Below are 23,610 nucleotides of genomic sequence, written 5' to 3'. Positions count from 1 at the left end.
GAATTCAGAAACTACTATTTTTCAGGTAGAAAATAAGACAGACGAAGGTCAAGTTTCTTGTGAAGCAGTACCAGAGCACGAAGAACAAGTACAAGTTGAGTCTGAGGTTTCCAATGTGAGGCAGTCAACTCGAGACAGAAGACCACCAGGTTGGCTTTCAGATTATGTCACTGAAAGCAACATTGCATATTGTCTATTATCAGAAGATGGTGAGCCATCGAGTTTCCACGAGGCTACTCAAAGCTCGGATGTATCTTTGTGGATGATAGCAATGCAAGAAGAATTGGAGGCATTAGACATGAATAAAACTTGGGATCTTGTTACACTACCACGAGGGAGGAAAGCCATCGGTAACAGATGGGTCTATAAGATCAAGCGAGATGGCAATAATCAAGTGGAACGGTATCGTGCTAGATTGGTAGTAAAAGGGTATGCTCAGAAAGAAGGTATTGACTTCAATGAGATATTTTCTCCTGTGGTTCGGCTTACAACAGTCAGAGTAGTGTTGGCATTGTGTGCGGTGTTTGACCTACATCTAGAACAGCTAGATGTAAAAACGGCGTTTCTTCATGGAGATCTTGAAGAAGAAATCTATATGCTCCAGCCAGAAGGTTTTGCGGAAAAAGGCAAAGAGAACTTGGTTTGCAGGTTGAAGAAATCTCTGTACGGTCTCAAACAGGCGCCGAGGTGTTGGTACAAGAGATTTGATTCCTATATCATGAGCCTTGGATACAACAGACTGAGTGCAGACCCTTGTACGTATTTCAAGAGGTCTGGTGATGATTATATCATTTTGCTGTTGTATGTGGACGACATGTTGGTAGCAGGCCCCAACAAAGATCAGGTCCAAGGATTGAAGGCACAGTTGGCTAGGGAATTTGATATGAAGGACTTGGGACCAGCAAACAAGATTCTAGGGATGCAAGTTCACCGAGACAGAAGTAACAGAAAGATTTGGCTTTCCCAGAAAAATTATTTGAAGAAAGTCTTGCAACGCTTCAACATGCAAGATAGTAAGCCAATATCGACCCCTCTTCCTGTTAACTTCAAGTTATCCTCCGAGATGTGTCCTAGCAATGAAGCAGAGAGGATGGAGATGTTTCGAGTACCATATGCATCAGCAGTGGGGAGTTTGATGTTCGCCATGATATGTACAAGACCGGACATTGCTCAAGCAGTGGGAGCAGTTAGTCGGTATATGGCGAATCCTGGACGAGAGCATTGGAGCACTGTCAAGAGGATCCTTAGATACATCAAGGGTACCTCGAATGCTGCATTATGTTATGGAGGATCGGATTTTACACTCAAGGGCTATGTCGATTCAGATTATGCAGGTGATCCTGACAAGAGAAAATCTACTACTGGTTATGTGTTTACACTTGCAGGAGGAGCAGTAAGCTGGGTTTCAAAACTGCAGACAGTTGTGGCGTTATCTACAACAGAGGCAGAATACATGGCAGCTACTCAAGCTTGCAAAGAGGCAATATGGATTAAAAGGTTACTGGAGGAGATCGGGCACAAACAAGATAATGTTCCTTTGTTTTGTGACAGTCAGAGTGCCTTGCACATTGCAAGGAATCCAGCTTTTCATTCCAGGACGAAACACATTGGAGTACAATTTCACTTTGTGCGAGAAGTAGTAGAAGAAGGAAGTGTGGATATGCAGAAGATCCATACAAAGGAAAACATAGCTGATTTTCTGACCAAGCCAGTAAACATTGAAAAGTTTGAGTGGTGTAGATCCTCAAGTGGTCTTGCGGAAACGTAAGCAGCAGGGAATGGCAAGATTGAAAGGATGTGTGGAGATGTGTTTGATTCTCAATCAAATCTCCAAGTGGGAGAAATGTTGACAAAGAGACAAAGATATTAAATGAGATGGAGCCAAAGGGGTGTCATACTTTGCATGTCGGGAATGGCCTAAATGAAAAACGTGGGTGAGCATTGGTCAATATAGGTGGGTGAACATTGCGTGATGATATTGTGTGATTTCTTTGTTCATACATAGACATGCACCTATAAATAGGTGCTCATTTTGCAATTCTTATGCATCTCAATCTCAAGTAATATCTTGAGTTTTCTCTCTTCTCTTCTATTAGTTCTATATTATTTGTGAGGTATTTGTTCTCCTGTATTAAGAGAGTGTGTTCTCTTTGGAAACACAGTGAGTGAGTTGTACACCACAAAATATTATAGTGGAATTATTTTCATCTTGCCCGTGGTTTTTACCCTAATAATTTTTAGGGGTTTTCCACGTAAATCTCGGTGTCCAGTTTATTCTTTATTTTCGGGTTTTATTATCTCAAATTCCGCACGTGGGACCAACATAGTTAAGAGAGAACAGCGATCCGATGATGTCTGCGAATTATTGTAAAATTAAAGTTTTTGTTACACGATTTGAATATCTGTTATCCATTAATGGGAATTTTTCATTGACTTCACATATACTTCATATATTTGGCATTAATCTCTCTTATATTTTATATTTCGGCACTTACATCCCTTTAGTCAATTATTATGTTAACTTTCCATTTAAAAGTCGATTTAATAAAAAAATAAATTACTATATTATAGTCTTTTAATTTTTACACACGATAAACTTATAAAAAATATATTTATATATAAATATAATCAATAAATCATGCATTGTTATAATAAATTTTTTTACATATAATTACAATCAATAAATAATACATTATTACATATTTAACTCTTATATCATTTAACACAGTTTTTATAAGTTTATCATAAGTACAAAAAATAAAAGTTTAGTCTTCTGAAAAACAAATAAAAGTTTTCTTGAAATTATTTTAAGCAAATATGGAAAATTAAATATGGTAGACCGGCCACTTAAACTTGTAAGCGACAAATAAAATTAAATATGGTAGACCGGCCACTTAAACTTGTAAGCTACAAATAAATTCATTTTAAAATCATAAAATCTCACATTTAAAAACAAATAATTGGTGAAACGATAAATATTAAGTCGGCACGAAAGGAATATCGATCCACGAGACCCACCAGAGTGGATCGATCGTCCATTATTTATCCAAATAATGTGTTTCCTTTCCAAAGCAGGATATTAACAGACACATTACGCGATTAATCCATCAAGCAAAATACGATTTGAACATGAAAAATAAATCGCTTTTCGACAAAGACAAACTCAACTTGACATCCATCCCACCTCAGCTTTCCCAATAATCAATCTTGTGCACAAATTATGAAAACTATATTTTTATTTATTTTTTAAAGTATTAGTATATAATATCTAAGTAAAAGCATAAGGAAAAGAAAGGAATTACTATGTGGCTAATCAAATAGTCGAATACTAAAATTGACCAACCAAAATTTTATATTTTATTGTTTGATTGATACCCTATATAATATAGTGCTAGTTGATTGATCAATGATGATATACTAGTGGGTAGAAGAATTAAAGGGACATGTTCAACTTTGAAGAGGAATGTGATATTTTTATATTTTTATTTTCTCTATTTTCTTGGCAAAAATTTGTATGAGACGGTCTCACAGGTCGTATTTTGTGAGACGGATTTCTTACTCGGGTCATCCATGAAAAAATATTACTTTTTATGGTAAGAGTATTACTTTTTATTGTGAATATCCGTAGAGTTGACCCGTCTCACAAAGATTTGTGAGACCATCTCACAAGATACTTACTCTCAAATCTTTATGCAATAATCCTTACAAATATCCATGAAATGTTTATTCCGGATATCTTTTTTTTTTTTCTACAAGATCAATGGAAATCATCAAATGTTATCGGGATGAATATAGATGAAGCCCATGTAATCAGATCGACAATAAGACAACGCCAATCGATCGATCAACTAGCAAATTTTCTATTTCAAACAATCAATGATCGTTCTCCGAGCCTTGCTCAGTTTATCTCCAAGGATTAGGTGGGGCTCTCTTACCTTTCGAACATGCTCTCTAATTTCCTTTCATATGCATGAAAAATTATATTTAAAAAATATTTTATATTGACTTAATTATCTAAAAAATTAAATTTTACAAAATCGATTAAGTTAACCAATAGATAATTAGGAACAAGAATGTGATTGGTACTTCTGTAGTGAAAAAATCTGGGCCAGGCCGACTGTACGTGGCCCAGCTTGGTTCTCATCCAAGCCTAGGTCAGACCAGCATACAATACCGTCCGTTTGAATCCAGCCCGTGGTCATGGTGTAGGCCCGGTATGACCCAGGAATAGGGCTGGGTTATCCCAGACTGAAGACATTGGAGCAATGTGCAATTTATTAAGAGTTTGAGGGGGGGATTGAAATTCACCCGATAAGTAAAAATCTGTCTGATGCAGCGGAACACAGCTGCTTCTCTAGAAGAGTGTTTCTGTATATTAATTAAACTGGAATTTTATAGCGTGTAAGAGAATAATAAAAAATGGTGAGGATAATTCCAATGGCGTCGTCGATTAAACCCTCACTTTTGTCTCTCAGATTTTCCAAGGCTGCTTGCTTCTCTTCCGCCAATCGTAGACTCACCTCAGTGCATCTCGGAAGTGGTGCGTTCTCTCGATTATTGCAATTTTTTTAGAGTTATGTACTCAAATTTCGTATTTTCAGTGATCATGTTTTTTTTGTTTATGCTTTTTGATCAACTGCTTGAACATATTAGTGCTATTTAGGCAGCTTGCATTGGAAATATGCCGTCACGTGCTTAATTGGTTGGCGAATTAGTATATAGTTCAATTGCTTTTTTGCGACATAACAAAGTAGTATACACTCTTCGATCAAGATGTTTGAGGTGTCTAATGTTGCCTGCTATTGGGATTCGATGGGATTCTCGATAACATTTTTGGTAAATTCAGTGGAAGGGGGAGACGTTAAACACATGAATAGAGGTAATGTGATTATGATTTAGATAAAACCTTTTATGACCAGAGTGGAATGTGAATATCTCGAGTACACCTAATAGTCTAGTTGAGCTGAGCTAGATGATGAAAATAGAGTTGCAAAGGATTGTCGAATCTTGAAAATGCTCAATAGCGAGTTTCAGATGATTCAAAATTCTGTTGTAAAACATAATATATTACAAAACATAATTTGTTACTACTTGATGTTACCTTTTTTTAAGCTCAGAATGATGTTGAATTTTTTTTCTAGTTAATGACATCCAAACCTGATGCTTACGGGTCAAAAAAGAAATATGACTACTGAGCTTGTATCATTTATTCTCCAACTGTAACTTATATGATCATTGGTATATTATGCAGCCGTGCCTCAGTTGCAATCATTTGGACTTAAAACTTGCAAGTTTTTTAAAGGAGCAGTCACCGTCCCTTCAGTTAGTGCTTCAGGAAATGTTGCACAGGCAAGTACTGTTGCAACACAAGAAAATATATTGGACTGGGCTAAAAAAGACAAGAGAAGAATGCTTCATGTTGTTTACCGAGTTGGGGACTTGGACAGGACAATAAAGTATGCTTTTTTATATTGTAACTGATTAGATCTGGGCGTTCTGGTTGTGCCTTTGTAGAATGGCTCTTTAAGGTAATAAAATGATGCTGCAGGTTTTACACTGAGTGTTTAGGTATGAAACTGCTCAGAAAGCGTGACGTACCTGATGAAAGATATACTAATGCCTTTCTTGGATATGGGCCTGAAGATTCTCACTTTGTGATCGAACTCACTTACAGTAAGCTATTGGCAGTTTTGTTATTTCAATCTTCTATTGACTTCCCATGATATTCTTGCACATGCATTAAATTTTTCCTTTTTGCATGTGGATATTGCTATTTTTGGAAAGCTGACTTACCTCTGATTTTTTTTACCCGATGATGCTGTCAGATTATGGGGTTGACAAGTATGACATTGGTGCTGGTTTTGGCCATTTTGGGATTGCTGTCGATGATGTGAGTTTGTTCATGTCTATAGTTATGCTGTAGATAGCCCGATGATTCGTCAGCTGTGACTTTCAAACTTCCATTATTGTGATTTTCAGTCTCATTATTCTGTTCTTTTTAATCTGGACAATAATTGCATTTTGGTGATTCGTAAGTGCCACATAATGATATTTCTTTTTATTTTACAATAATTGCATTTTGGTGATTCGTAAGTGCCACAGAATGATATTTCTTTTTATTTTACTATCAACATAGTTTGTTTTGCAGAATTTTGCTTTTTAATAGTGATACGGTGATTATCTTTGTAATGATATTTCTTTTTATTTTACTATCAGCATGAATCAACATAGTTGTTTTGCAGAATTTTGCTTTTTAATAGTGATACGGTGATTAGCTTTGTAAAAAAAATTAACTAGAATAAGAGAACCTCTCTCCTGATGAATAACATCAAAATACAGTAACACAAATATCTCAACACTTTTCTTCCTTAATAATTGACAGATTTCCTTTTGATTGTTGGAATTCATAGGTAACAAAGACTGTAGAGCTAATAAAAGCTAAAGGTGGAAAAGTTACGCGAGAACCTGGCCCTGTCAAAGGTGGGAAAACTGTAATAGCATTTATAGAGGATCATGATGGTTATAAGTTTGAACTTTTAGAGAGAGGTCCTACTCATGAGCCATTGTGTCAAGTGATGCTTCGAGTTGGAGATCTTGATCGGTCTATTGAATTCCATGAGAAGGTGAGATTGCTTCCTTTGACGATTGTATTTGGTTTATATGATGTTTAAAGCCATGAGGTTTTACTTCCCAATTGTGTAAGATGATCTATCCATCATTTACTGTTCTTTTTTTTTTGTAAGGCATCATTGAGTTTTCTTACCTTTGCATGTTTGTTTGAATTTTGAATTTTCTCTCACATTTCAGGCTTTTGGAATGGAGCTTCTTCGCAAGCGAGACAATCCTGAATACAAGGTAATTCTCTCTCTCTTCATCCCCTCCCCCCCACCCCTTTCTCTCTCTCAAATAATGTGATGGAAATGACTTTGATTCAATTTTTTTATAACTTTTCTGAAGTTACCAAATGAGTTAGATGTGATATTTTCTCTAACCCCCTCCTTTCCTTCACAATTGATTGCTTTCATTCTCCTGTAAAGTACACGATAGCCATGATGGGGTATGGCCCCGAAGATAAAAATGCGGTATTGGAGTTGACATACAACTATGGGGTGACCGAATATGACAAAGGCAATGCATATGCTCAGGTTTGGTTATTATGTCGTTAGAGTTTTATTCTGGTGAGCTCACTCTTTGCATGTCTATAGCTTTGTATGTAGAACCAATACGATAATCCTGCTGTAATACGATACGGATGCTAGATGTGATGACTCTTTAAAATTCCTGGACACGACAATCGACATGTAGACTGATGGCACGATTTTATTTTAATGTGTGTCGATGTGTTTTCTATCCAGAACTAATTTACAGTAGCCAATATTGGACCAATAGTAGATAGATGAGAATTCAAACAGGTATAGGTCGCCAAAATCTATTTATTTAATCATCTCTTATTATATGAACGCCTATGATTTGAGTCTTCAAATTGAGTGAACTTGTCACGTTTAAATGTCTAGAATGTCTTAACATGAGAGACGAATAAATTCATTTTTGACATATCTTTAAAAATAGTTGTTGCAACTTCTTCCTTTTGTGATCTGCCATTTAATGCGTGAGTTATTTGCTGCTCGACACCGCATGGTTATTTTTTTTGGATGTCGCTGCAGTATTTGCTCTGTAGTAGTTTGATTCAAACTTTTGGCTGACTGATTATTTCCTGCAGATAGCCATAGGGACAGATGATGTATATAGAACTGCTGAGGTAATTAAGCTCGCTGGTGGGAAGATTACAAGGGAACCTGGACCTCTACCTGGTATTAGCACCAAGATTACTGCATGCCTGGATCCTGATGGTTGGAAAACGGTACACCCCCACCCCACAAAACTTGCTTTATATTGGTTTTTGAGTTACTGTGTTTTCAAGATCAGCTGTGAGAAAAAGAAGTCAGATTATTACAACGATAACTGCTCGTCATAATTCCCGCTCATTTTGAAATTTAAAGATTGTCGACAGGATTTTGAGTTTGACCCAACAACGGGCTTATTTTTTTGGACCACTTGATGCGCATAGCCTATTCATTCATCAACGTCGAAGCTTGTGGTGGACTTGTTAAAATGGAAATCTTATGTTATTATATCATAACACGGTTATTTGACCAATACATGTTCTTCACACGAACCTTGCAGGTTTTTGTTGATAACTTGGATTTTCTCAAAGAATTGGAATGAGTGAGTTTCCTTTAGAAATTGCAATGCCAATCCGTGGAGAGCAGCAGGGATTCAATCTACATCGCCCCTACTGCTCTTTTCAAATGATGCCCCGTGAGTTCTGAATCAGTTATTGCATTCAGCTCCGTTTTGTCAATCAAATTGCATTGCGTGTGTCAGATAAGTTACAAGAGCAGTGGGTGATTAGGAACTGTGTTTGGTTAGGATAAATAATCTCTGATAGAACCGTGTCACAAAGAAAATTGTCCTTCCAAAATTTGTATGATATTTAAGTCAAATGTAGACTCGTACTTCTTTTTGGCCAAAAATAAATTTTACGCAAATTTGCACTTTGTATGGCTCGATCTGATACCTGGGAGCCAACCGAGACCATGTGATTGTAACACAATCATAATAAATAATTATAGTAATCGCATATTTTACTATCAAACCACACCACCAAATACCGATTAAACATTAAACCATACAACTTTACGAACCAAATGCCATGTAGAAGCAAGCAAAAACCTAAAAAATTATGAGGAGCGTAACTTTTTTGGACAATAATGTTTTGAAATATTTAGCTTCTCAAGGCCAATGTCCACTATGAGGTTTGTCTGAATTGATTTAGCTTTGAACCCTTTAATTATTATATGTCTGCCTCACCGTCTTGAATAAGACAAAAATTTGTGTGAGATGGTCTCATGGGTCGTATTTTATGAGACATATATCTTATTTAGTTAATCAATGAAAAATATTATTTTTTATGCTAAGAGTATTATTTTTATAGTGAATATCGGTAGGGTTGACCCGTCTCAAAAGAGACCTACTCCTTATATAATTAATTGCATTTCTTGTTTAATTATTGTTGGAACTTTTCAAGTTCTCAATCTTGATTTTGATGTTAACAAAACTTGTTATTGTGTTTCTAACATATTTACTCAAGTGTGAAGTTGCAAACACAAGAAGCAAGCTGAAACTGAATTCTGCACAAACTAAATTTCTGGCAGGCTTCGGTGTTTTGATGATATTTCTTAACTGGATGATTCAAATGACATTCCGCCAATTGGACTGGTCAGAAAACTCAATTTGGAACAAGTCGTATTTCACATCAGTTGGGCCAAATCGGATGTTATCATGGTCTAACTGATTGCTCAATTACCGAATTGATCACACAAAAACAACAATCATTTGGGTTGGAGCCGCTGCGGTATTTTGGTCATATCTCTCAGCTCGGTTATCGAAACGAAGCGATTCAGTATGCGTTGGAAAGATAAGACAACGATCTACAAATCATTCTTAGAAGTCAAAGTCTGAATCGAAGCTTACGATATTGATAAATGACGATGAAGCTACTGGTTCTGCACAAACTGAAATCAGCTAGGCTGATTTCAGCACATCAGCTGAAACTGAACCAACTGAACAGACTGCTGACCAGCTGACCAACCAACTGAATTGAACCAGCAGTTGACCAACTGAACTGAACCAGTTGCTGACCAGTTGAACTAAACGACCAGTTGAGTTGACCAGAGTTGACCAGTCGAGAAAATGTCCAGCAAGCTGAATTTGACCGTTGCAATCTCGGAAACAGTACAGAAACTTTTCAAACGGTCATATTCTACGTATATATCATTGTCGGGCTTATAAATACGACATATTGAAGATCAAACAATAGCTTTTGAAGAGGATTCAAAGCATGGGCAGTTAGCATGAAAAAATCAGCTAGTTGAGAGCACAAGCCCTTGTGTGAGGATACATTTGAGATGTACACTGTAACTGATAAATTCCTTACACACGATCACTCACACATATACAAGAGAGTTGAAGTTCAAAGATTAGTTGAGTGAGTCTTGGACAAAGACAATAAGCTTGTGTATGTAGTCTTTGCATATGAGACATTAAACAATATGCTGATTGTGAGGTGCTGCCTACAATCTTGAGTGCTAGGAGTTCTAGTTGGGTGCTGCCCTTCGGGAATGAGTTTGTACAAGTAGTTGTATAAATCAAAGTCTTCTAGTGGATCCTTCCCAAGGGGAAGAAGGGGTGACATAGGAGTATTTGAAATCTCCGAACATCCATAAACAAATTCGTGTCTATTTGTTTATTGCATTTGCTTATCAATTTCACTGTTTTTAAAGATGCATTGTTGAAGCATTTTATGTCTTCTTCAAATACCAAAATATTGTATACCAAATGTTTGATAAAATACTTCAACTGAATATTTTTACTCATTCAACTTGCATATATTTTAAATGGTTTACAAAATATTTAATCGGTTTCTACGAAGGATTATTTCGAGTGTTTTCCGCTTGATTTCATATCAAACTTGATTTAATTCATCGGTATTCAATATTTCAAGAACCGAGCTATTGTAGCTCAACGATGATCCCCCCATCGATCCTAACAATTATATAATTGGCAAAATATTAATTTTAGTCTATGACATTTTTAGTCTTGTATTTTTTGTTGAATAATTATAATTTTATAACTATGTTTTGTCGATTAATTGTAGTCATTTCTAGACAATTATGTAACTAATTAATTAATTTCATTGTTAAATTTTTTATAGTTTTGTTGTTAAACACATATGTTAATCACATAGTTATAAAAATTTAACATGATATTATTTATTTAATTATTTAAATATCATATTGACATATATGACTAAAATTAATATTTCACCTATATAATATAATATTAGAGATAATATTATAAGAAAAGCATTCATTTCAAATAAATTATTAAGCTTACAGTTTATAAAATTCACTAAATTTGTAAGTTTACTATTGACATAAAAAAGAGTTTACTTGTGATATCATAATAATTTTAATTCAATGAATGCTGTTATTAGTAATAAGTGTCACACATTGTTAATTTTTAATAATTACTTAAACTCTTCAATGGCCCATTGTAAAACCCTCTTTCTCAGTTTTTTGTTTCTTGGTTGCAAACTCTCTGTTTGTTCCAGCCGTTGTTGATCATCTACGCGAAGCCCGCCTCCGCATCTTCGCCGTTACTTTACCGCTGCTTCGCGGCCATTGGTAAGATTCTCTAAATTTTCGGCGTACCCTCTGTTTCTGCTTGGAACCCATTCTTCTAAACTCAATTTAATTACAAAACTTTTCTGTTTCTACTTGTTATATACACCTCCTCGCTTCTGCCGCCAGGCTCTCCACGGTAACATTTTTTTCGTTGGCTCGAGAGAGCTAGGTAAACCTATATACTCTTTTCGCGGAGAAGCCCTAAGAAATTTGGTTCAGCAGGCGCAAGAGGCGATTTAAATACGATTTGCATTAAAATATGATCTTTATATTCAGGTGGCACACAGTTCGTGAAACATGGTTGGAGAAAACGAAAACAATGGCAATAACAGACACTCAAAAAGTCGCAAGAGAAACAACGACGATAAGCAAAACATGGAGCCCAAAGCGGCTGTAACGTGTTCTACACCACAGGAATCCTCTAAGAGAAGGAATAAAAAAGAAGTTGCAATCTTTGGAAACTACAGAAACTACTATGGATATAGGGTACCCTCTCGTCTTTTTAACACTTTTCACTTATATCATATATGTTTCCATAATTTCAGTTGTTATGTTGGATTATTACTTGTGAATTAATAAATTTCTTTTCTTATTCAGGTTCATATTTGCTATAATCGATCACCCTTTTAGCTCTTCCTCTTTTTTTTAGTTGAAACAAATCGTTAATTTCTGGTGATGGTGGTCTAGGTTGAATTCTGTTATGTAATATCGTTGCTTTTATATCAATTTATTTCATGTTTGTTTTGTTTATTGTACATGTATTGAGGCCCGGGGGTGTGATCTCCTCGGCTTCTCCCCGAGTTTTGTAATCTTACTGTGGTTACTCTGCCCTTCGACTAAATAGAATAATAAAATTTGTTTGACCATCCGAACTCTGCCTTTGAATTGTAGAAGATTTCGGATCAGTGATTGTCATTTGTCACAAATAGTACTGTGGTACTAGGTAAAATTCTAAAATTTTGTCTGATTCTTTATTGCCTGACACTTTTGTTGGATTTCTCATTTCTATGGTGTTATAAGGTTGGTCAGGACTTGGACGAAGATCCTAGATTACAGGTGATGAAGGGTGAATGGTTTGAGGGAAAGGATTGCCTTGACATTGGCTGTAACAGTGGGTTGATCACAATTGCTATTGGTAATCAATCACGCCATAACCTAAAGTTTTTCTCTATTTGATTTTATTTACTACATTACCTTTATGACCTGTGAAGAGTCCATGATTTCTATCCTTTTTCTTCAGCAAAAGCATTTGGCTGCAGGAGCATTCTTGGAGTTGATATTGATGGAGGTAACCGTTTCAAAATTTTAGTGCAAACCATCTAGTGCTGAAAGGTTAATAACATGTGCAAATGTCAAATACACGAGTCTAGGAGCTGTGAAACTTCTGCTCTCTGTTTCAGCAATGAAGTTCTTTATCATGCTCAAATTTAATACCGTGAATTTTCTATGCATCCCTTTCTTTTGCACCAATTATTATTATTTTTATTTATCATAGTTGATAAACTTGAAAAACTGTTATTGTTCTTCCAAAACTTTGGTATTAGTGTGGGATTAACCAATCCACTGACCAATTCGTACTTTCATATTTTTTTATTTGCTTACCATGCCTTTTGTATCTATCCAAATAGATGACAAGTTAATAAATAGAACTAGTTTGTAAATAATCGAAACAGTTTCCTTTTAATGAGAATGATCCATCATCCATCACGTGTGGCAGTCAGTTTATATTATCATATCAGCTTTGTATTTTTTCTGAGAAAAGTGAAGTCGAGGTGTATATGATAGGGTAGCTTTTCTCCTCCCCCACACTTACTGTTCAGAATTTACAAAATGAAAGTAGTGTTTGTGGTACCCAAGAAATATGTAATTTGGATACCATTATTCTCTTGGCTGTAGAATTTTTGTTCTAAGCAATTCTTCTCGGCTAATGAAGCTTTCATGTACGATTGTGGATGTACTGTTTTGCGATACCAAGCACAAAATCTTTGTGAATGTTATCTTTAGACTGGAAATGATAAAAATAGTTCATTATATTCCAGATCGAGTTCGGGATGCATATTGGACTCTCAGGAAACTCGTGAAGACAAATACTCATAACACATCAGCTGATGCAGAGTTGGTAAATGGCTTGAAGAACCATGCGAGTGAGTCACTGACAGAAGCTGCATTGAAAAAAGATCTGTTAAAGATAGTTTCTTTTCAGAAAGGAAATTTTATTCAGAATTGGCGTCCTCCTGCAAGTACATACTACAGTGCAGTTCTTTGGTAATAATTCAGGAGATAGTTCTGGCTACAATGATATGATCTTCTAAATATTATGATTGTACCGACCTCATATTACTCGTTAAATCCTAAACAAACCGAGATATGGCACATACAACCCCAACAAATGGCATATCTCACATAATTGATTCAAGTTATTCAGAAAAACCTTCTGTTTGAATCATGTGTAATCTTTTTTTTTCTCCCACTCACATTAGGTTTTACTTCTTTTTTGTGACTAAACAATTTTTTTGTTCCGTCGCTAGTTTAAGTGTGACCAAATGGATACATCTGAACTGGGGTGACGATGGGCTAATTACTCTATTCAGGAGAGTCTGGACGCATCTCCTACCGGTATTTCACGTGCACAGTTATATTTTAGTTGTCTTTACGGTGCTGACATGCTTTTTATTTATATACATTACCTGAAAATTTGTGTGTGAACTGTGCATTCTTGTGGCAGGGTGGTGTTTTCATTTTGGAACCTCAACCATGGAGCTCTTATTATAAGAATCGTCTCGTGTCTGAGGTATATTCTTTTCCAACTGAATGCATATAAGAAATTTTCTTCTATACTAGATCTGAGAAATCACATCATCCTATCCCGCATGTTATCTCGTGGTTACCAATCAATGAACCAAACCATTGAAGAGTTTTATGGAATGGATGTAAAAGATGATTATATCTCGAGTCAGAGTTTTTCTTCTTAAACAATTGAAGCAAAATCACATAATGTTTATTTGGCCAAATTTCTCTTGAAACATCCATCTGCTTATTTTGCAGACTGCTGCTGCTAACTATAAAAATATTGAGATACCTCCAGAAGATTTTCAGGATATACTGCTAGACAAGGTAATATTCCCGGCTTATTAACTTTGTTCGAAGTTACATTAGAAAGTTTCTGATTTTGGAAATCTTGTTTGAGAATGGCAGATTGGGTTCCGAAGGGTAGAAAACATAACGTCAGGCTTATCCGGTACCAAATCCGGATTTGACAGACCAATCTTGGCTTTCTGGAAATGAAAAATGAAGGCTTGGAATGAAAGCTTATTACAAAACAGGCCTGTGTTATATTTTGGTCACCTACCTTGTCCCAGATGAACTCAAAAGTTGATAGATATTCATATCATTTTATTCACAACTTGATTTTGTCTCAAAAATACCTATTTATAAATTATTGATACATATTATTTTTTACATTTAGGTTACATTTTTGTATAATAATAATAATAATATATAACACTGAAGAAATAATTTTATTCTATATCATGAAATATAATATCATACTTCAAAATTACTCCCAAGTTCGCTGGTGTACAATAACTCTCGTTCAAGAGTTCGATCGAGTTCAAATTGAGTCGACACCGTTATAATTTATAATTAATTTTTTTTAAAATTAATTTTTAATTATTATTATTATCATCATCTCCCCCACCGAAATCTTACTATTTGTAAGCAAATAAAATTAAAAGGTTTTGTTGTAAAAATTTCAAAGTAATTTCTAGAAAAAATAATTATTGAGATCTCTCAATATGAAAGTTCTTGTAATTTTGGTTCGAAACGAAATATAAAAGTTCTTTGAACAGAACACTTGTAATAAAAAATTTCCCAAAACAAAGGATGGTATTTGCAATTTTGCTTTTGTTCTCCCATGGCAAACAAACATTCATGTAAATTTTCGGTAACATGTGGTTTGCATTCTTTACTAAACAGATTGTATATCTGTCATGTATCTATCTTTATAGAGAGTTCATATGTGATAAACAGTCATCCTAGCTTTCTTTGAGATAATTTTAACCGGCATGCTCCACCTCGGCAGTGTGCAGTGTGCAGTGTGCAGTAAATATTGTATTCCTAGCTCGTCCTATTTTGAACAACATAATGTAGTTAAAGAATCAAATTAATTTTTTGAATCAAGTGCGGTGAACAACCAGTGAGATTTCTGTGTTTCTTGTTAGACACAGCATATTTTAAAGATACAAAGGTTTTCTAGTCAATATTCACCCACATTCCACGGCTAGGCACATCCTGGTGAACAACAAAGAGAAGATAGTATCCCGGAGGAGCAAGCCTTCCAGACAGTGGAGCAACCACGGTAATTTCACCATCGCCAGTTTTCTTCAAAATCAGAAGCCTCTGATTTATCGAGTAGCCATGGGTTGTAAAAGGCGGTGAGTACATTGTAACCTTAATCTTGTTATAATCAATTTCTCCTGCACTTGATTGAACGTGAATATTAAATTCATCCCTATACTTAAGTTTCTTGTCAGAATAATCTTCAACTATCACCAGGCGATGTTCTTTAGCGCGGGAGCCAAGTACGGTGGCGTAAATTTCTGCACTCGAAGATCGGTGGGGTATATTATGATGGCCGGATCGTCAGCTTTATTGTGCATGTAATAGGGATTTGTGTTTCTTCCAGCTACAAGAATCTGCCCATCCGGTAAAACAGCAGAAGACGAGTGATACATACGAGCAATCTTTGATGGGGCCAACTCTTTAAACTGTTGACCCTGTTTTTTGTTAGGAGAATACAATACTGGGTTCAGATTAGGAATATTTGCTGCATTCAATGCAGAAGTACCTGCCTTGGCGCCATTGATAATCAGCACATCTCCAGTTGGAAGCAGCAGCAAATCCCCCATAACCCGAGGCGAGGGCATGTCTTCTTTCTCCCAGTTAGACCCTTTCTTGTTCAGATTAAGCCTTCCACAGTCTTTAAAAGCGTCAAAGAATTTTCTTGGGCGTGTCATATCGGAATAAAAGAAAGAATCACGAGTGTTTCCTCCACAGACAATCACTTCAACCTCGAGTTTACTCTCATCGATCGTCATTTTCATTGAGGTTGATTGGGAGAAGGGGCCGACATACCTGATGGCGGGTAGTTTCTTGTCCCGCCCGGCAAGTCCGGGAGCTCGCGAACTGTTTCTCCCGTATATGGGTTCATGAGAGTGATGGATTTTTAGTTTGCAATAACGAAGAGGTTTCCATCTGGGAGGAGGTTTACAAAAGGGTAGAGATTGCTTTCTCCCCTTTCGTTTGTTTCGGCTAGGAGAGGGAGTCCGAACATTGTCGTCGAAGATTGATCAATCGGGTCAGGGGAGAAGATTTCATAGTTGTGTGAGGCACGGCCACCGATTAGGACGAAGCTGCCATTTTCGAGGGCATGTTGGGTTGCATACCATCTGCTGCCAATCAGAGCCTTATGGTTTTCTTTAAAATCGCAGAATTCGCAGGGCTCAAGGATTCGGATGCTTTGGAAACCATCCTGGTTGACACCAGTGGAGATGAGGGCGCCTTTCGGGGACAGGGCTCCGGAGGGAGCACCATGGATCGGAGTCCATCTGAATTATTTATGAAATTGAGTCAAAAGTTCAAAAAATATTATTGTGCGAAGTAGATATCCACAGACCACATCTTTCCTAATTTCTCGTCAATTTAAAAATAAAAAATTTGAAGCTAATCTTATTTGCCTTTTATATCGTTGTAAATAGAATATTTCGTGTTTAATTTTTTTCAAATGCTTTGATAGAAACGAGCACTATTACATAAATTGCTACATACTCATGCTGAGAGAGAAATATCAATAAAATTAAGAAATATATATTCCTGTTAGTGTAACGTAGGTGTCTTTCTCGGTTGATGGATGGGATAAATGCCTATATCGCTTTGTAATGTTATTGTCATGTTGATGCTATTGCTATATTAAAGAATATAATCTAAAAAAGTTGCTTTAGTCTCATTCTTTATAATTGTCTTTCTCGTACTATGTAAACGAACTTCAAGTCTTAATTGTGTACTCATCAAGAAGCGTCACAACCTAGGTTTGGGCCACCTCCGATGTCGATCTCAGTAATAGTTTGTTTTCGAAAATAGTTATGAAGCAAGACACCACAGTTTATTTTGATCGCATTCAAAATTATATGAACCAAAACATCGACCACTTTAACTCAATGTTGCATGCAAGGCCTCCTCCAGTAAAAAAATGTTCAAATCTGGCACACGAGTTTTGCAAAAAAATTACATTTTCACATTAAAAAACATCAAATTATTCTCATGATCCTGTACGAAAGCCTAGATTCTCTCGTGCATGCATGCAATATCAAATCTCACACACACAAAACAAAGCATATATCAAACCTTTAAGGTTCTAATTTCAGCCGTCTCCACATCATATTATATGGCATGCGCAGTGCAATCCTGCATCGGATCATTCTTTTTTCCCCTAACCCGTGGCTTGCATCTCCTATGATTAGATTCTATGTCAGACAAACCAAGTTTTGTTGTATCGTACCAAGCAGCATTGTTATTAGGTAACAATTCTATATGTATTGCACAAACCCCGGGATCCTCCGAATGAATCATCCATGAACCTAGGAATTCGACATCTAGTTCGCCTTCTTCAGTGGCAGCATTTTCTAGTTCGTCATCTTGGCATTTTCCAGGTTTCCACACTGTTCCCAAAAAACTGGTAAGAATGGAAACCGGAGATTCGGAAACAAAGATGGATATTTGTGGTCGTTAGGACCGTCTTCTTCGGGACGATTTTCGCCGGTGGTGCCATCGCTTCCATAATGGTTAACGGATGAAGTCCGTGGGGTGGTGCAGCCGATGAATAGAGAAAAAAGAACTAGAGTTTTCAGCAAATTAGCCATTGAAGGAGCTTCAAAGGGTTGCCTCATTTTGCTCTTGTTGCCTTGATCTTTGATTGCATGGGATTTTTATAGTGGTAAATGAGAACGAGTCGAGGGGTAAACGGTAAACTTAGATTTTGGAAGGCAAGTTTAATTTAACGATGATTTTTTTATAAATCGGAGGTTTTTCCATCTTATGATTATCAACAGTAAGAAACAATATCTAAAAAATTGATAGCCTGACTAATTGAATCGTGACGTTAAATTTATCGTTTACGTGGGCTTTTGAATTAAACAAAAGTTTTGTAATATATTAAAATTAGATTAGTTTTTAAATTTCAACGTGTAATATATTAAAATTATTATATTATATAGTGATGAAATATTGTTGAGAAGTGATCAAATTTAAGAATACTGTAAACGTAAAAAGATTTCCCCCAAGAAGAAAAGGGTAAGTCAATAAACTTTTCTAAACTTGTTTCATAAAGTTGGTACATTTTAAAAGGGACGTCTACTAAAATATAAATAAATACACCTTCCAAATCTCAATCATAACACAAAGTAATCATGAATGTTGGAACTAATAAGAAACTTGATTAATGTTTCGAGAACAAATTTTTTTAGACGATGTTATGACATCTCTATAGTCGTAAAATTTGTCGATCTGCTCTATATTTGCAGAGAAAAAATTATTTTTGAAATAAAAAATAATTTTTTCAATGAGTTGGATAAAGTCGGAGATCTGTCTCACAAAATTGATATGTGAGATCAACTCATATAATATATTTTTTTAAATGTTTTAGAATCTCTTGAAGAAGATCACCGGGAATAAAAAAAACATATATAAAATAAATTTAGTTGTCATGCTCTCAAGTTCACGAGGTCTTAGGATGAGAGATTTGATTATCCAAACAAATCTCCAAATTTACAAATTGTATATTAAATCATACGTATTCGAAATCGAAGTTTGCTTTATAATTATATATAAGAAATTAACAAACATGATAATCAATTTCCAGAAACAGAAAATCGATCATAATTAGGGAACACGAGATCTTGAAATGGCTCTCCACATGCTTCATATCATGAAACTCATTAAGAAACGTTTTGTATATTCTAAAACGAGTGTAGTTTGATATAGATCAAACAAATTACACCGCACAGCAGCTCAAGCACCACAGTTCAATTACTCTACCAAGCAGGGATAATTATTGCACCCAATATAGTGAATGTGTTCACAAAACTCACAAATGCAAAAAATAGATCAGTAGAAATTTTATCATTTGAAAATTTCATTTTTCACTATATGAACGAGATTTGCACACTCGATACACCGGTGATATCTGATTACCGATCAGAGTTATAACGAATTCTTAATTATTTATTTAATAAATTTAGAATTTACTAATTAAATAACCAATTAATAGTAGTAATAAGTGCAAAATTCCCATGGAATATTGTAGAAGAGTTTATAATATATTAATTAATTAATAATTAATGTAATAATTAAATATAACATTTATTTAATTTAAAACATAAATAAATATGAGTGAGTCTCATGTGAGACCGTCTCACGGATCATAATATGTGAAACGGGTCAACTCTACTCATATTCACATTAAAAAGTAATACTATTAGCATAAAAATTTAAACTTCTGTTGTTCATTGAGTACGAGAAAACGGTACGCCAACATCATAATCATACCTCAAATTTCAAGCACAATGTGGCAATCTCTCCAGCCCAAACAATGCAATTTGTTTTTGTTTCTGCAGTCAGTGCAAATTCATATTCTACATTTCGAAATTGGAATAGACACCAACAAGAAAATATATGAACAGCTATCGTGAGTCGATGATTGATGAACATCCAGTAGTTTCTCTCTAAATGATCACAGCCTGAGCTCCAAATCTATGTCCTGAGAGCCACTGGATTCAGAATTTTTGTTGCTGTAGGCCAACGAATCGCCCCGGTCTTTCTCGTCATTCATATTGTATGGTCGCTATAGATATCACGACGATGGTAATAATCAATAAATAATTGAATGTTGTTTCCATATTAAATTATGTTTCTTTCTTTTTCTTTTTTTCCATTAATAATATAAGTTCCAATGCAACGTAGTACCTCAATATTGGGATCCAAGAAAGATCTTGTAGTCATGCTTGGCTGCACAAAATGTAGGTGTTCTACGCCTGCATTGCCTGGTGGCCATCTGTTTAGTTCAAATAATATTGTTTATAATTAGTTGCATGAATTCTAGACATAATATTTTTTGCAAGAACAAAGAACATAAATATACAAGAAAATAAATAGATCTCGAACGATTTAACAAGAACCGATATATTTGATGTGTCGTCGTCCAAGTGTGAGTGTAATAATACTATGTCACATTTGATTCTTTATATTTCCATAAGTACGTTCTTCGTGTTTCCATCACGTTTAAGCAAAAACACAACAAAAGATTACAGGAATTGATTGTAAAATGGGATATAACAGAGATTAATGAATGTTAATTGATTAGATAAATAACGTAAGTTAAAAATGTACAAACAAACCTGGCGACATGGCCTTGTTGGGATTCTCCGTATCTGATATTTGCCCTATCTGAATCTTGGAAGGGCGTCTGAAATAAGAATATGTTTGGAAGATTAAATCATCAAATTTACTTGATTAAAAATGTACAAACAAACGTTACAAATTTTGAATGTCTATATGATCTTGTAACCTAGAGTTCAAGAGTTCTATCCAAGATTATAGGAGAATTGAAGTTGAGATTAAGGCGGCCGATATTTCTAAATCTATAGATTTGCTTCCTTATCTAGATACACAAAATCGTTGTCTCATTGAACAAAAAAATCTAAATGACGATAAGAGTATTTCTAAATCTATAGATTTGCTTCCTTGTCTAGATACACAAAATTGTTGTCTCATTGAACAAAAAAATCTAAATGATGATAAGATTTAAGCTATCATATATTTTGTAATTGAGTGAGTCTATGTGAGACGAGTCAACCCTACGGATATTCACAATAAAAAGTAATACTCTTAGCATAAAAATAATATTTTTTCATGGATGACCCAAATAAAATATTCGTTTCACCAATACGATCCGTGAGACCGTCTCACATAAGTTTTTGCCTTTGTAATTTGGATTATTTGAGGCATGTATTATGGATGAATATAAACTAATTCTATATTTGATTAAATGCTTTTACTTGCCCCTCTATTGAATAATGTATCCCCACGCTATGAGCGAACGACAATTGGTGTTGTTTTGGTTTTGTCTATGTAGTGCCAATAATCGACATGGAATGCTACCTTGTTGATGCTGCCATTAGTCATATGCATGCCCCAAATATCAAGACATGCATATGGAAGTATGAACTAATACAGACTCTGACATTATGAATATCTCATTAAATCAATTATAATTTGTTTTCATGGTACCTGCTACATGAATAATCATAGTATTTCTAAAGCTAATACTTGCAACAAACCCAAAATTCTCGAAGGGGGATACATTTATCATATGAAAGACTGAAATGTGTTATGCTCGTTGATGCAACGATTCATGATAACTAGATGGATGAAACGACTCTTGTGCCGGCGAAGCATCATTCAATATAGGGACAAGTAAAAGCATTTAGGCAAACATAGAATTAGTTTATATCCATCTATGATACCTAAACCCAAAATACAGTATGGTAGCTGAAATAGAAAAATAAAACCTTAAATACTATCGTTGTTCAATGAGACAACAATTTTGTGCATCTAAATAAGGAGGAAAATCTATACAATTAGAAATACCGTAAAATTTGTTTGTTGAAGAGTCATAATCTTATTTCTCCTAAAATATTGGATAGAATTTTCGACCCTAGGGCTACAAGATAATATAGACAGTTCAATTTTTTTTTTTATTTGATCGTGTTTGTGATCTTTATCATGTTAAAATAATTCTCATAGATCACAAACACGATCAAATCCACCTGCTAAATCATCTCCAGTATCAAGTCAAAAATCTCCTAATTATATTATATTGCACGAAAATCTTACGGAATCCTAATTTACATATATTTCAAAATATAATAACTAGTGATTATATGAATCGAATAAATCTCATGTCAGCAAATGGTTGTACCCTGACTCCATGAGCTCCCGGAAAGCCATAAGGAGGAGGGGAAGACGACGATGTATACGAGCTTCGTGATCTCATATCCTCCTGGTTTAAATCATCAGCAAAGCATATGAATCCATCTCTCATCAATGAATCATCAAAAGATTACTAAAATAAAAGGGAGAAAAAATATTTTAAATCAGCAGAAACGATTACAATTTACAATAGACATTTAAAAACCTGGCTGAAACTCTGTGCATAAGGGTTATGGGCAGGAGGAGGATAATTTGGACCCAATTCACTGTGTAACCTAATCTTCTCAAGCTGAGCAACCCCGAGTCCTCTCTGTGGCTGTTTCGGCTTATCCGAACCGTTCTTTTTGCCTTTTCTTGATGAAGAAGAAGAGAACCCTCTTTCATGGCTACGATTTCCTTCTCCAAAATAATTGCTTCCCATATTGTGTAATGAAATTTCTTGAAAACTTCTGGCTATGGAATATTCAGATGCCGGGCCTTTTAAGCTGTCAAGACTTTAGTTTCAGTGATGTATTATTGCAACATCGCTGGATCAGATTTTGTGCAGATTTATGTGATTCATTGCGTTTACAGTTTGATGAAATACCTCTTATTATATTCTTGCCTATCGAAGAAATCCGATGACTTGAATGTGATCGTCTCTGATTTTTCTATGCAATTATTATTTTTTTGCTTTTGACAATTATATGGGCGTTGGCTTTGTATCATTTATTAGATTTTTTTCCTTTTTCTTTTTCCATTTCAAGGAGTGTCTATATATTATATTTTCCTAAAAAGTCGGCTAAAAATTTACGGATTGATCCATTTTTGAATTTATTTAGTATGATATGATTTTTAATTAAGTATTAATAACATAATCTTAACTTTAATTTCAGAATAGTTGCATTCGGATTAGGTACATGAATATAATTATCTCATGTTATATTCACAAAGCAATACTCAATCTGATTTATATTTTAAATATATGCAAATAAATTGATATTAATGATGCAAATATTTACGATATCAATTGTTTTTTTAAGCTCTACATTATTAATATGTAGTATTTACCATCACTGATTTTCTTAAACAAAAGAAGAAGATTGCAGATATTAAAAAAAAAATTAGTGAAAAAAATCAAATAATCATAAAAATTAGTGAAAAACATCAAAGAATCGAGGAACGAGAATTTTTTTTTTTTAAAAAATATTCATTGTGATGATAATTTTGGTTCAAATTGCTCCAAATTTAGGATAGTTACATTGGATTAACACATGTCAACAATGTGATGTATTGAAATTAATGAGTATATTTTTTTGAAAAAAATAATAATCTAGGTGAT

General features: G+C 34.9%; 4 protein-coding genes across 6 annotated transcripts; 2 read left to right on the top strand and 2 right to left on the bottom strand.

Annotated features, from left to right (window-relative positions):
- The first annotated feature begins 4,298 nt into the window (after positions 1-4,298).
- On the top strand, positions 4,299-8,538 carry LOC140832302 (probable lactoylglutathione lyase, chloroplastic). The gene is made up of 9 exons (XM_073196228.1): positions 4,299-4,540; positions 5,252-5,456; positions 5,549-5,673; positions 5,826-5,890; positions 6,411-6,623; positions 6,808-6,855; positions 7,038-7,145; positions 7,721-7,861; positions 8,185-8,538. The coding sequence occupies exons 1-9, from the start codon at positions 4,420-4,422 to the stop codon at positions 8,224-8,226; spliced, it is 1,068 nt and encodes a 355-aa protein (XP_073052329.1). The 5' UTR covers positions 4,299-4,419; the 3' UTR covers positions 8,227-8,538.
- A 2,569-nt stretch (positions 8,539-11,107) lies between these two features.
- On the top strand, positions 11,108-14,685 carry LOC140832301 (probable RNA methyltransferase At5g51130). 3 transcript variants are annotated; one of them, XM_073196227.1, is made up of 10 exons: positions 11,132-11,246; positions 11,373-11,415; positions 11,523-11,732; positions 12,267-12,381; positions 12,487-12,534; positions 13,286-13,511; positions 13,775-13,862; positions 13,972-14,037; positions 14,292-14,360; positions 14,442-14,685. In XM_073196227.1, exons 3-10 carry the CDS (start codon positions 11,544-11,546, stop codon positions 14,529-14,531), a joined length of 891 nt encoding a protein of 296 aa, XP_073052328.1. In that variant the 5' UTR covers positions 11,132-11,246; positions 11,373-11,415; positions 11,523-11,543; the 3' UTR covers positions 14,532-14,685. The 3 variants fall into 3 exon arrangements, with proteins under 3 accessions (XP_073052326.1, XP_073052328.1, XP_073052327.1); XM_073196225.1 differs by lacking the exon at positions 11,373-11,415 and having other exon boundaries at positions 11,108-11,246; positions 14,442-14,684; XM_073196226.1 differs by lacking the exon at positions 11,132-11,246 and having other exon boundaries at positions 11,265-11,415.
- Positions 14,686-15,369: 684 nt separating this feature from the next.
- Positions 15,370-16,910, bottom strand: LOC140831596 (aldehyde oxidase GLOX1-like). Its single transcript, XM_073195339.1, is given in 2 exon segments — positions 15,370-15,808; positions 15,811-16,910. Coding segments are annotated over 2 exon segments (849 nt in total). The 5' UTR covers positions 16,349-16,910; the 3' UTR covers positions 15,370-15,497.
- A 2,933-nt stretch (positions 16,911-19,843) lies between these two features.
- LOC140831595 (protein SPEAR3-like) lies at positions 19,844-22,944 on the bottom strand. Its single transcript, XM_073195338.1, has 5 exons — positions 22,495-22,944; positions 22,279-22,359; positions 20,696-20,763; positions 20,265-20,352; positions 19,844-20,142 (listed from the first exon to the last, which is right to left on the bottom strand). The coding sequence occupies exons 1-5, from the start codon at positions 22,708-22,710 to the stop codon at positions 20,032-20,034; spliced, it is 564 nt and encodes a 187-aa protein (XP_073051439.1). The 5' UTR covers positions 22,711-22,944; the 3' UTR covers positions 19,844-20,031.
- Between the last annotated feature and the right edge of the window lie 666 nt (positions 22,945-23,610).

This window comes from Primulina eburnea, chromosome 5, assembly GCF_022965805.1.
Source record: "Primulina eburnea isolate SZY01 chromosome 5, ASM2296580v1, whole genome shotgun sequence".
Lineage (NCBI taxonomy): Eukaryota > Viridiplantae > Streptophyta > Magnoliopsida > Lamiales > Gesneriaceae > Primulina > Primulina eburnea.
The sequence above is the reverse complement of the archived record's forward strand: the minus strand, read 5'-3'. Positions and strand labels throughout refer to the sequence as shown.

Bases quoted from the DNA above. Each gene is read 5' to 3' on its own strand.
- LOC140832302 (XM_073196228.1), top strand. From the start codon at position 4,420: ATGGTGAGGATAATTCCAATGGCGTCGTCGATTAAACCCTCACTTTTG. The intron at 6,624-6,807 runs GTGAGATTGCTT...CTCACATTTCAG, and splicing joins CTATTGAATTCCATGAGAAG to GCTTTTGGAATGGAGCTTCT. The intron at 7,862-8,184 runs GTACACCCCCAC...CGAACCTTGCAG, and splicing joins ATCCTGATGGTTGGAAAACG to GTTTTTGTTGATAACTTGGA.
- LOC140832301 (XM_073196227.1), top strand. From the start codon at position 11,544: ATGGTTGGAGAAAACGAAAACAATGGCAATAACAGACACTCAAAAAGT. The intron at 12,382-12,486 runs GTAATCAATCAC...CTTTTTCTTCAG, and splicing joins GTTGATCACAATTGCTATTG to CAAAAGCATTTGGCTGCAGG. The intron at 13,512-13,774 runs GTAATAATTCAG...TTCCGTCGCTAG, and splicing joins TACTACAGTGCAGTTCTTTG to TTTAAGTGTGACCAAATGGA.
- LOC140831595 (XM_073195338.1), bottom strand. From the start codon at position 22,710: ATGGGAAGCAATTATTTTGGAGAAGGAAATCGTAGCCATGAAAGAGGG. The intron at 22,360-22,494 runs GTTTTTAAATGT...GATTTAAACCAG, and splicing joins ATGCACAGAGTTTCAGCCAG to GAGGATATGAGATCACGAAG. The intron at 20,764-22,278 runs GTACAACCATTT...TTCTTATTTCAG, and splicing joins CGGGAGCTCATGGAGTCAGG to ACGCCCTTCCAAGATTCAGA.